Consider the following 12146-nt stretch of genomic DNA (forward strand, 5'->3'; position numbering starts at 1 on the left):
GTTCATGTGTGGCTGCTTGGATCCAGAGGCATGTCTTGTGCTGTCAGCACTTCCCTTTTCTTGGGATTAAAGTACAGGTTTTACTCAGTTGAATGATCTGTGTTGTTATCGTCTTGAAAACTTACTACTTTTATTCCAATTCTGGTATTTAAAACTGTAAGGGGAAACTCCAAGGGGCAGGGAGGAATCCAATACTTTWTTATTTTGAAGCCTGGAAGTTCACATGGAATTCGGTTCAGCTTTCTGTCATAGATTCCTAGAGATAAATAATCCTTTAATACTTAAACTTGATACCCTGAAGAGAAACTGGAGTAGTTTAATGGAAATGAAGAACCTGAACAGGTTTAACTTGGGCGTCTGCTGCCTGCCCTTCCCGGGTTGTACTTGTGTAAACACCTCCAGCGAGCTGCTTTATAAATCGGGAAACGAGAGTACTTCGAAGCCTTCATCTGCCATAATCTTACATTCTAAGCACTTCAACGAATTAAAACAGACGGTGGGTGCCGAGTCTCCCATGCAGAAGTSGCGCCCACCCTGCGGAGAACATGGCACCGCCCTGAGGCGGGGGGCAAAGTCTCGGGAAGGGGCCGTGCGTGAGCCGATGGCGAAGCTCGCTAACCGGCAGCCGCAGCCCCGTCCCCGCCGCGTGTCCCGGTCCCTGTCCCGGTCCCTGTCCCGGTGTYGCTCCCGGTGTCGCTCCCGGTCCTGATCTCGGTCCGGTCCCGGTTCCTGCGGGGGCTCCGCCCGCGCCCACCCCGGGCCCCTCCCAGCGCCCGTCGGTCACGTGACCCACCGCACGGCCCGTACCATCCCGCGGGGGGGGGCGCGGCCCGCTCCCGGTGCGGCACCCGCGGGTCGCAAGCTGTCGCTCGGTCCTTCCCGTTTCCCCGTGACCGAACACCGGTGTTTCTGCTCTGTGCTGTGGCAGCACGGCAGATGTAGCGCGGGAGGTGGGGAGAAGCATTCCAGACTTCCTCATGTCCCCCCTTTCTTGAGGTAATGGCTCCACCCGGCCCCTGTGGACAGGGCGGYCCTGGGCCGAGCCACTGCCGCAGCCGGGGGGACGACGATTCCCCGGGGGAACGGCAGGACGGCCGGCCTCAGTCCCGCGGTACGAACGGACTTCTCATCCCTCTCTCTTACCTTCTTCTCCGTCTTCTCTCTCCTCCGCGGCTGCGGCGGGCGGGCGGGCGAGGAGTTGTCTGYCCCGTCCCTCCCCCCAGCTAGCGGTGGCGGTGGTACGGTCGGTGGGTCAGTCGGTGTCAGGCGCCCGCGGACACGGGACGGGCCGGGGGARCCGCGGTGAGCGGGGGCTCCGGGAACGGGGAACCGGGACCGGGCCGGGGGTGACTGGGCACGGGGAACCGGACACGGGGCCCGGCAGGACAGGCCGGTCCGGGTCCGGCAGGGCCTGAAGCGCTCGGGTCCGCGGGTTCTCAGCAGGTCCGGCCCGTTCCGGCCTGAGGCTCCGGGCATGGGGATCTGGTGTGTCAGACCTCAGTCTTGATCCAGAGGAGGCCACCAAGGTTATCAGAGCGGAGGAGCACCTCTYCTTTGAGGAAAGGCTGGAAGAGCTGGGATTGTTCAGCCTAAGAAAGAGAAGGCTTTGGGGGGACCTACTAGTGGCCTTCCATCACCTAGAGGGAACTTRCAGGAAAGATGGGGCAAGRCTATTTGCAAGGATCGGGARTGACAGGACAAGGGGGAAYGGCTTCAAACTGACAGCAGSGTTAGATGGGATATTGGGATGAAACTTGCCCTGTGAGGGTGGTGAGGCCCCGGCACAGGTTGCCCAGAGAAGCTGTGGCTGCCCCATCCCTGGAAGTGTCCAAGRCCAGKTTAGACGGGGTTGGAGCAGSYTGGGGTAGTGGAAGGTGTCCAAGATGATTTTTCAKGTCTCTTCCAACTCAAACCATTCTGAGATTCCCTGAACCTGCTCCTGTAAGACTGGAGGTGTCTGGTCATTATGGGTTGGTCCAGCCCCATTCACCCCCATGTGGCCTGAGGTGTCCTGGCTCAGAGTGTCCAAAACCTGGGCACGGCAGTTGGGTTGCTCGAGCCCATCCCATCAGCACAAAGAATGGGATGGTGGAATGGATCGGTGGAATGGATCGGTGGAATGTCCAGGGAGGTGGTGGAGGCACCATCCCTGGAGCTGTTTGATGAGAGACTGGACGTGGCACTCAGTGCTCTGGTCTGGGTGACAAGGTGGTGATCGGTCACAAGTTGGACTTGATGGTCTTGGAGGAATCAGGCTTAGGCTGAGCTTAAGGCCAGCTGCTCCCGGGGGGATGCAGAACAGGAGTGAGGCTTTAGAGATGCTGTGATGTCCCATGTGCCTATCGTGTGCTCTCTCCCTGGCTGCAGGAGGCCTGGCAGGTGTGCTGAGCCCTCACTATGAACGCTATCGTGGCCCTGTGCCATTTCTGTGAGCTGCACGGCCCTCGCACCCTGTTCTGCACCGAGGTGCTGCACTCGCCGCTCCCGCAGGGCGCCGGCAGCGGGGACATCGCCGGGCAGAATGAGCAGGCAGAGGAGGAGGAAGGTGGGATTCAGATGAGCAGCCGGATCCGCTCGCACAGCCCGGCTGAAGGGGCCAGCGCCGACTCCAGCAGCCCAGGGCCAAAGAAATCAGACATGTGTGAGGCAAGTGTGAAAATCTGTGTCAGAATCCCTTGGCTTGGCTAAGGGATTCTGGGATTCTCTGGTCCAAACTGAAAATGTGAATGGTGTTTTGTATGTGTCAGTGCCAGAAGATCTCCCAAGTCCTCATAAACTGCAATCTAACCCTAATGCTAATGATCCATGACAAGAGGATGAAGGAGMCGTTGTTGAATACAAACACCTCGATGGGACCTTGAGGTCTCTTTAAGCTCTGTGATCTGTGGTTTTCTTGTGGCTGAGAAATGCTTTCCTCGTCCTTGAAGAGCAATTACATTGTTAGATTAGATCAGGTCATTTATTAATAATAATAATTTTAAGAGCAGTATTGGTTCAGAAACAAAAAAAAAAAACCAATTAAAATGATAGGAAAAATGTATATTCTCAGTCATTCAGCTGTTCAGCCTGGAAATAGGAAATTTGTGTGGAGACCYCACAGCAACTTTCCAGTGTCTGAAGGGCCCTGCAGGGAATCCAGAGACGGACTCTTCATCAGCAGCTGGAATGATAGGTCAAGGAGTAATGCATTCAAACTGAAAGGAGAAATTTAGGTTAGATATACAGAAGAAATTGTTCCCTGTCAGGGTGCTGAGGCCTGGCACAGGCTGCCCAGAGAAAGCTGTGGCTGCCCCATCCCTGGAAGTGTTCAGGGCCAGGATGGACAAGGCTTGGAGCAACCTGAGACAGTGGAAGGTGTCCCTGCCCATGGCAGGGGGTGGAACAAGGTAATCTTTAAGGTCCCTTCTGACACAAGCCATTCCATGATTCTATGATTCTCRTAGTTGTYATCTATCAGTASTTGCTCTGATGTATTTGTTATTTACTTTCTGTTTGCTTGTGGCCAGTTTTGTTTGGCCAGTTGGTTTCACAGCTGCTGTAATTGAACTTTACCAGCTGTAAAGCCAACACCAAATTCACAATGAAATTAAATAGTGAAAAATGAGCATAAGAGCAGAGGAAGTGTATCAGAGTTTTGTGTGAGAAGCTGAGTTCAAATCCTGACCCTGACTCACATTCCTTGTCTTCTGAGTCTTAGTGTTCCTGTCTGTGAGCATAAGTAACATTTTATGATATTTTGGAGAGAACATTCAGAGCTCTTTGGAAAGCTGAGATGCCTGCACACTCATTTATGGCTGGATTTGCTTTTCTGCCTTCAGGGCTGCCGCTCTCTTGCAGGAGGACACCCAGGGTATGTCAGCCACGACAAAGAAACCTCCATCAAGTACGTCAGCCACCAGCACCCAAACCACCCCCARCTGTTCAGCATCGTGCGCCAGGCCTGCGTCCGCAGCCTCAGCTGTGAGGTACCTGCCTTGGAGGACAGGGAAATGCTRTTTGTGGCTCCTGTATCACTTCAAATCCAAGATACTCCTTTGCTGCTCTATGCAGACTGAAACACAGAGRGAATGAGGTGGAAAGACAGGCACAGAAGTCTGTTTTTTCCAGGACTGGTGCTATTTTTTAAGCTTGGTCTTGAAGACCTCAGGGATTCCTTCTTGTCACCTTGTGAAGCTAAAAATATCCCTTTCTTGTTATTGTTCTTTGTGTTTGTTATTTTTCACTGTRAGATAACCTGGTTTTGTAAAAACCTCTGAATCTCTTGTTGAATGCCAAGAAATCTTTACCATTTGTAGACCATTAATATTCCTCCTGTAACAGATGTGAAGGAAAAGTCTCACAGATTAATGAGCATTTATRTGTCAGGATCAGCAAAATTCCTCAGTATTTTAGTTGATTTGAGCTGAATTCTTAAAATGCACTTAAATTGAAGGATTTGAAATGTTTGTAGGATACCTCTGGAGGGCTGTTAGACCATACATTGTGGATAGTAGTATAAAAAGGCTTCATTTATTCACCAAGTATTTGTTAAAGTTGAGGAAACTGTTTCGATGTGTTTAATGACTTTGGTGTGTGTCCCTTCCCCTCAGGTCTGCCCAGGACGTGAGGGCCCTATTTTTTTCGGAGATGAACAACATGGTTTTGTGTTCAGCCACACCTTCTTTATCAAAGACAGCCTGGCTCGAGGTTTCCAGCGCTGGTACAGCATCATCACCATCATGATGGACCGGATTTACCTCATCAACTCCTGGCCTTTCTTGTTGGGAAAAATYAGAGGCATCATTGACGAGCTTCAGGGCAAAGCACTGAAGGTGGGTCAGTGCACAGACTCCCTGTGACTCAGTGTCASTACAGCATCATGATCCTGCTCGACAGCTGAGTCAAAAAGCTGATCCTGTCATGCCAGGGTGGTCATTAAGATTGACACAAAGCCCAGGAGGATGGTGTGGATCCCCAYCCCTGGAAGTGTTCATGGCCTGGTTGGACAAGGCTTGGAGCACCCTGGTCTCATGGGAGGTCCTGCCTGTGGCAGGAGGGTTGGAACAAGTTGATCCTAAAGGTCCTTGCCTACCCAAACCATTCCAGAATTCTGTGTCTGGGGATGTAGKAAGGAAGGAACAGGGTGTTCTTGTCATTTGAAACACTCAATCATTTTCAGAACCCTGGTAAGCTCTGTTACAAATGTAAGTAAGTAAATCTGTGAAGGACAATGATTTGGAGCACAAGTGTTACTTTGTGAAAATTTCAGTCAGTCTAAGAATAAGATGTCCTTTCCCTCTGTTTTCCCATAATTGGGTAAGTGTGTGTGATGCACCCTTTTCACACGGTATTTTTGTTGTGATTTTTTTGTCTAAGTTCTACACAAACATTGACTCTCCTTGAGCCTGTGACACTGCCCTTGTTGTGTGTGCAGGTGTTTGAAGCAGAGCAGTTTGGGTGCCCGCAGCGTGCCCAGCGCATGAACACGGCCTTCACCCCCTTCCTGCACCAGCGCAACGGCAACGCCGCCCGCTCCCTGACCTCCCTGACCAACGATGAGAACCTCTGGGCATGTCTGCACACCTCCTTTGCTTGGTAATGCCACTGCTGTTCTTAGCTTGTACAGCTCCTTCCTGAGGAGTCTAGGTCTTTTTTTCTTTGAGGTATTAATTAGACTTTGCTAAGTAGCGTCTGAATTGGAAGAAACCCACACTGATGCCTTTAGGACAAATAAATATCTTTTTGCTGTGAAGTGGCAGCTAATAKAAGCCATGGCTGTGCAGATGGAAAGGTTTTGCAGAGTGGAAGTGTGGGAAAAAGGAATTAAAGATGCTCTTCCCTCAGTGTACTGCACCTCGAACACACACATGACAAACCGTAGTGGTTCACCTGGGAGTGCCCCTGTTGTGAGCAGCGTGGGAGGTGCAGCCACTGGGCTCTGTGAGAGTCCAGTTGCTCCAGTGCCTAACTGGCTCATTAAACTTCCCTGGAAAGGTGCCACAGGGAGGTTGGAACACTGGCTTGTGACTTGGGTGGGGGGACATGTTTGCTGCACAAAGAAATTGCAGAACAGTGGGATCTGGGTKACTGGCAGGGATTGTAAAATGGGCTGATGGTCCCTCACTGAGAGAAGCACAGGGGTGTGCTGGTTAGTGGTTGGATTTTTTGTTGACATAGTGGCACCAAGTCTGTTAGTGGATTTTTGCACCTGGCAAGCTGCATGAGCCCTGCTTCTCTTCTTTCAATGTCTCAGGCTTCTGAAAGCTTGTGGGAGCCGCCTTACAGAGAAGCTTCTGGAGGGAGCACCCACAGAAGATACCCTTGTTCAGATGGAAAAGCTTGCAGGTGAGACAGTTTTCAGARCTGGAAGGATCCTCTGAGAATGCTTTAGGTGGTAAAATACTGAGTCCTTTRGTCAGCATCTTAAACACAGCCATTGCTCATCAGCTTTACCTTTTTGGTAGTCTCTGCAGCAGCTGATGCACTCTCCCATCTGGAGATGACTGTGACAGGAATGTGAAATTCAGACACCTCAGAGGCTCTCTGCTTGTGATGTTTGTCACTTGAGTAGGAGTGTTGCATCATCATGATTATTGTTCTCTCTGGCTGGGCTGGCCCTTCCAATGAATCTCTACAGCCAGAAGGATTTGTAGTCACAACATATGGACTTCCTGCTTCTTTTTCTACAAACTTTCTCAAAGTAAAGGGTCATGTGTTTTTGTTTTTTTTTTCCCCTGCATTGAATTATTTTATTAACCCATTTAGACTAGAATCTGYAAAGCTTTGGCCATAACTTTTAAAATAAGAATAGAGAACACAGCTGATCAAAAACCAGGACTTTCTGTTCTGTAAAAGATGAAAATTTCTTCTTGARCCTTCAGTTGTTATTTTTTATCTGAATCAACACTCCATTAACACTTAGATGTGTTAATGCTGCTGCCAGTACTTTGAGTTACTGTATTTTTGAGCTCTGTTTTCCCACATACCCCCAAAATCACATGGYTGCAGCATGTGGGCACTTTCCAGTTTCCATTCCTAGAGAGCAGCAATTTTTATGACCACTCTGCCTTTTTTTTTTTTTTCTGCTAGATCTGAAAGAAGAGTCAGAAGGCTGGGACGGTTCTGAGGAAGAAGAGAAGCCTTCTTCCCAGCCAGATGTTGTGGAAGGGCAGGAGCTATCCAAAAGCTCCCCTGAAACATCTCTGRTGCCAGATTGCAACAGCTGGAATGTGGCTCACAGAAGGTTATCTGTCTTTCGCTCCCTCMGGCACATGAGACAGGTAAGGAAAAAGCTCTTTTCTCCTGATAATATTTAGGTTTTTTTCAAAGATACATTTATTTCCTGCAGTCTGCACATTTCCTGGTGCTTGTTCAGCACAGTGCCTGCCCAGCCAGGAACATAATGTGAACCGCATCCCTGGGCATGCTCCCTTCCTCATGATCATCAGTCATGTGCAGTGGGGTCAGATGATCTCTCAAATTCTGCACTTTTCTTCTTCCCAAGAGCAGTGACAGTAATTTAGTACAGAGGTCTTGCAGCATCTTTAAAGCCAAGTATTATTTGCTTTTAAAAAAAAGTGTTTTAGAGGGGAAAAAAATTTACAAACCAAATAAATTATTCTGTACAGATTTTTTATTTCTTCAGTGCTTCCAGTGACGTGGCTGAGGAGGAAGGTCCATGTGCCCAAGGTTCATGTGCTAAATTTCCATGTTTATTCCTGCTGTTCAGTTCTAGCCATTTTSCTACAGGTCACTCATGTTTTTGACRGGGCAAACTGGACATTTCACTCGTTTTCATAACCAATGCAGAATGAYTTGGGTTGTTTATTTTTCAGGTTCTTGGAGCGTCAGCATTCCGAATGCTGGCTTGGCATGTTCTGATGGGGAACCAGGTCATCTGGAAAGCTCGGGACATGGATCTTGTCCAGTCTGCCTTTGACGTGCTACGGGTAGAAATTTTTTGCTTTGTTTCCTGGCTGTGTATTTTTATATGTGTTTCTCTAGCAGTCCAGCCTTTATAATGATCTGCTTCTCACATGTAATCTTGTGAAGAGCGTATTCTAAATTTCGTTGTTTTTGAAAAAAACAGCAACCAAAAAAAGCCCTAAAACCAAAAACCCCTCAATCTTGTTTATCCTCAGTGACTGCATGGGCTCTCAAGCTGAGTAGGTTACTTTGATCCCCCAAATCAGAAGYGTCTGCCTAAGCAGTGCTCCAGGTCTTGATTAGCCCTGGAAGTCAGGCAGAGAATTGTGCTTTACTTGTTTAATTGCAGAGTTTCTCTTGACTGGTTTCCTTCGCCCTGCAGACGATGCTGCCCATCGGGTGTGTGCGCATCATCCCCTACAGTGACCAGTACGAGGAGGCCTATCGGTGCAACTTCCTAGGCCTGAGCCCACACGTCCAAATCCCACCCCACATCCTSTCATCTGGTAAGAACCTGTTTCAGAACCCTCTCCTCTCCCTATCATCTCATGTTAAAGGACAGCAGATCATTATTTTTTTAAAGTAAGATTTGGCTGCATGAACTAAAGCCTGAACCACTTTTTTTTTTTGTTTTCCCCATGTCTTTGTCTGATGAGTGACTGCAAGAGGCAACACCTTGTCTAAGCACTGACCATAGCACAGCTTGTAGTTGTATTTTGGAATCTGGGCTAGCACAATTTTTGCTTTTTTGGGCTTTTGTTGCTGCAGAGTTTGCAGTCCTCGTGGAAGTCCGTGCTGCCACCCGCTCCAGCCTCTACCCAACCCTGTTTGATGATGAGCAGTCCCTCAACAAGTACGAGTTTGTTGTCACCAGTGGGAGCCCCGTYGCAGCAGATCGAGGTGGGTGATTTGAAAGCAGATAGAACCTCTGTCAGATTAAAAGAGTATCTTGATCTTTAACTGGATTTTGTGTACTGGCCCTTAAAGAGGTTTGAGTAGAAGGTGGTTCAATATTCAACCAGGGTGTTRCTGTTTGAGGTGAGGTTCACCACAGATTGTTCGATTATAAAGGRTTTGCTCTAGCAGRTCAGCATTTTRCYTAYTAATTTTCATAAATGAGAAATGGATTCTGTAACATAGGTACAGGATTAATTGTAGGGATATTCTATAAGCCACAGTGAACATTTTCAATCCTTGAATACTTGTTTATTTTGAGTAAGACTAACTTGTAAGGACCATGACATCACTGATTTTCTGTGTTCCACTTGATAGACAAATATCACTGATAGAGAAGTACCCAGACTTTTAAATTAAATTTTACTTACTTCCCTTCCAGCACTTGAAGACTTGTACCTAAATGTGATTTTATGTTACTTCTTGGATTAGATGTTTTTCTGATGGGATGATCTTTAGCTTCTCTGCCATGGAAATGAAATCCCAGCAGGCCACTGGGGGATATATTTAACAATTAGTAGTAAAGGTGTAAGGAGTAACCTTTAGCTTGTGTGTCCTCTTTCTCACCCTTTCCCCCTTTTTATGTTCCTGCAGTCGGCCCAACAATCTTGAACAAGATCGAAGCTGCCCTGACCAACCAGAACCTCTCYGTGGATGTTGTGGATCAGTGCCTTGTTTGCCTGAAGGAGGAGTGGATGAAGTAAGCACAGCTACCTTGCTTTCAGAGGAGCAGCTTTGGCACTGCTCSTGGAACAGTTACAGCAGAGTGCAGGACACACTTCAGTCAGGTGACTCCTGCTGTAGCTTGGCAGTAGCTGGATTTACAGGAGTCAATTAAGTCAGGAGTTAAGAATTTTCTACTCAAGTCWTAACTCTCTTTTTGGCTTTCAGCAGTTCTTAACCTTTATGCTTCAGTTCACACATCTGTAGGTTACCTGCATGACAACTCCTGTCTGCCTCACCTTGGTTAGGAGGATTAAATATGCAAATCCCTCTCTGCCTGTCAGTGTGGCCATATCCCAGCACAGGTAACACCCAAGCACATGCCAGGGCTCTGCCTTCAGGCACTGCATTTCAGAGGTGCAGGTAGCTGTAAAGGAAGACCAGTCAGTCATGTGAAATTATTCATGGAACATCACGACTTTGTGAATTTAGCTGAAGGCCAGATGGGCACTGGATGTGTCTTCCAGAGAAGATTCCCAGTTGTCACAATTAATAGTTCTACTTTCCGCTAGAATGAAAAATATCAAACTAGAAATATGCCCATTATTACTTAAAATGAGTCATCTCCCTAACTAATCCTCCTCCTTCATCAAAGCATGAGAATAGTTTTCATGAAACACTGGCTGAAGCTTTTATTAGCATTTAGTTCCAGTAGGTACCTGGAGAAGTTCCAGTTCCTTCTCGTTCCCTATTTGATGCATGTGAGACCATCTGATAATGACAGGAATCTCTTTTTCCCGCAGTAAAGTGAAAGTCCTCTTTAAATTCACTAAAGTGGACAGCAGGCCCAAGGAGGATACCCAAAAACTGCTGAGCATTCTGGGAGCTGCAGAGGAGGACAATGTCAAACTTCTCAAGTTCTGGATGACTGGCCTGAGCAAGACCTACAAGTCCCACCTGATGTCAACAGTTCGCAGCCCAACGTCCTCAGAGTCCCGGAATTAAAGGGTGCCCAACCTCCCCTGCTGCCTTCAGAGAAGGGCAGGGAACCCTGGTTACCTCTGCTGAGCCTGCAGCGTGTGCTTTAGGTGGATAGTGAGGCTTCATCACTATTCTCCTGGTCCTCAAACCAACTTGAAGAGTGACTTGAGTCTTTTCTACTTGCTGTGAGACTGGACTAATAAGTGCTAATACACAGTGCTGCTGTCTCTCCTGGAACTCAGCTCTCAATCTAGATGTGCACACTCAAGACTAAAACATAGCAAYGCTCAAAGAACCAGCTGAATTAATTAAAATTCCTTCCTGTCCTCATTAAGCATCATGGTGTGGCAGTGGGCCTCACCTTTAGATYCCTTGGCAGGCCTGTGACAACATCCAGAACTCCTGGGAGAGTATATGGTTAATCTCACGGAAATCCCACATAAATCTCCTAAATGCCTGAGAGAACAAGAACCAAAAATAAGAGTCACGTCACAGGGTATGGAGCACATGTAAATTATTTCAAACCACTTTGTGCTCAGATTTAAGAGACTATTTTCTGCTGTAGCATAAGTCAGGATATCCCATGGGAGTCCTGTCACTCCTCTTTATTTATTTATATCTTAACTTGAGAYGGTTTTAGTATTTGCTTTGGAAATGTTGTCTGGGAGGGTGAACTGTAAAATAAGAAGTCTCAAAATGCAGCCTGCTTGCCTCTCAGAGGGTAAAATACTCGCCTTGTTTTGCCTGTGGTTGCAGAACTTCCAGGTAATGAAGATAACCTCGCCAGGATAAGGTTCTCTTCTGTCTTTTTTAGCTTCCTAATTAAGTTAAGCAGAAGAGATTCAACCTGTAGGTGCTCCCTTATATAACTATAGTAGCCATTTTTGCTTAATAGTTRATGAAAACATTGGTGCATTTTTTAATTACCTAACCAGATATTCCTTATCTGTACTGTAAGGAATCACTGTTTCTGTTGTGAAGTCTGGGGTTTATGTCTTTTTGTTGTTTTTTTTCTGGATCATTATTGGGAACACTTGACGTTACCGTAGTCATTTTGAACAAGCTAAAGGCAGGTTTTACCCAGGTTTTACCTTCTACACTCAAGCTCAGAGAGGATGTTCCAGCTTGTCATGAGTTCTGTTCTTGTATATAAAATATGCAGGTTGATTTTTGTCTGGAACATCTGTAAAATGGAGACAGGCATTAAATCTCATAAGAGCTATTTTTGTAAAATGAACAAAGCCTGGTTTTGTGTTAATTTTCTATATGTGTGTGTGTGTGTGTGTGTGTTGTGGTGGAGAAAGCAGCAAAATTCCTAAGCATAGATCTAATGTACAGAATTTAATGTAGGTCTTTTCCTCTCACCTTTGTTTTAGTTTCTTGTATTCTCACCTGGTACTCTTTATTTTTAAACTATTCTGGTCCAGTCCAGAGCTGCATAACAGAGCACATGAGACATTRTTTAACATTATTATTTTCTCAGTTGCTGAACTGGTTTTATCTTTTAAAAAACAGCTCTCCTGAGCAATCCAACATCAAAATCTAGCCTAATGGTTCTTTCCAAAACAGCAAAAGGTTGTTCACAAGGTCGAGCCTGAGGCTGCTGCTTCTMCCTTGCTCTTGGTGAGTTGTGCACGGTGTTG

At 47.1% G+C, this 12146-nt stretch overlaps 1 protein-coding gene across 3 annotated transcripts; it reads left to right on the forward strand.

The window, feature by feature from the left end:
• The first annotated feature begins 888 nt into the window (after positions 1 to 888).
• FLCN (folliculin) lies at positions 889 to 11779 on the forward strand. Of its 3 annotated transcripts, none has more exons than XM_057369765.1 (12): positions 889 to 996; positions 2368 to 2646; positions 3819 to 3965; positions 4590 to 4811; positions 5414 to 5574; positions 6233 to 6324; positions 7069 to 7259; positions 7815 to 7928; positions 8288 to 8411; positions 8674 to 8805; positions 9454 to 9559; positions 10326 to 11779. In XM_057369765.1, the coding sequence occupies exons 2-12, from the start codon at positions 2398 to 2400 to the stop codon at positions 10525 to 10527; spliced, it is 1740 nt and encodes a 579-aa protein (XP_057225748.1). In that variant the 5' UTR covers positions 889 to 996; positions 2368 to 2397; the 3' UTR covers positions 10528 to 11779. The 3 variants fall into 3 exon arrangements, with proteins under 3 accessions (XP_057225748.1, XP_057225747.1, XP_057225746.1); XM_057369764.1 differs by lacking the exon at positions 889 to 996 and adding an exon at positions 1026 to 1111; XM_057369763.1 differs by lacking the exon at positions 889 to 996 and adding an exon at positions 1121 to 1302.
• Positions 11780 to 12146: the final 367 nt, after the last annotated feature.

Source organism: Malurus melanocephalus, unplaced genomic scaffold (genome assembly GCF_030028575.1).
Source record: "Malurus melanocephalus ecotype Western Australia unplaced genomic scaffold, MMel_1.1 scaffold_115, whole genome shotgun sequence".
NCBI classification, from domain to species: Eukaryota; Metazoa; Chordata; class Aves; order Passeriformes; family Maluridae; genus Malurus; species Malurus melanocephalus.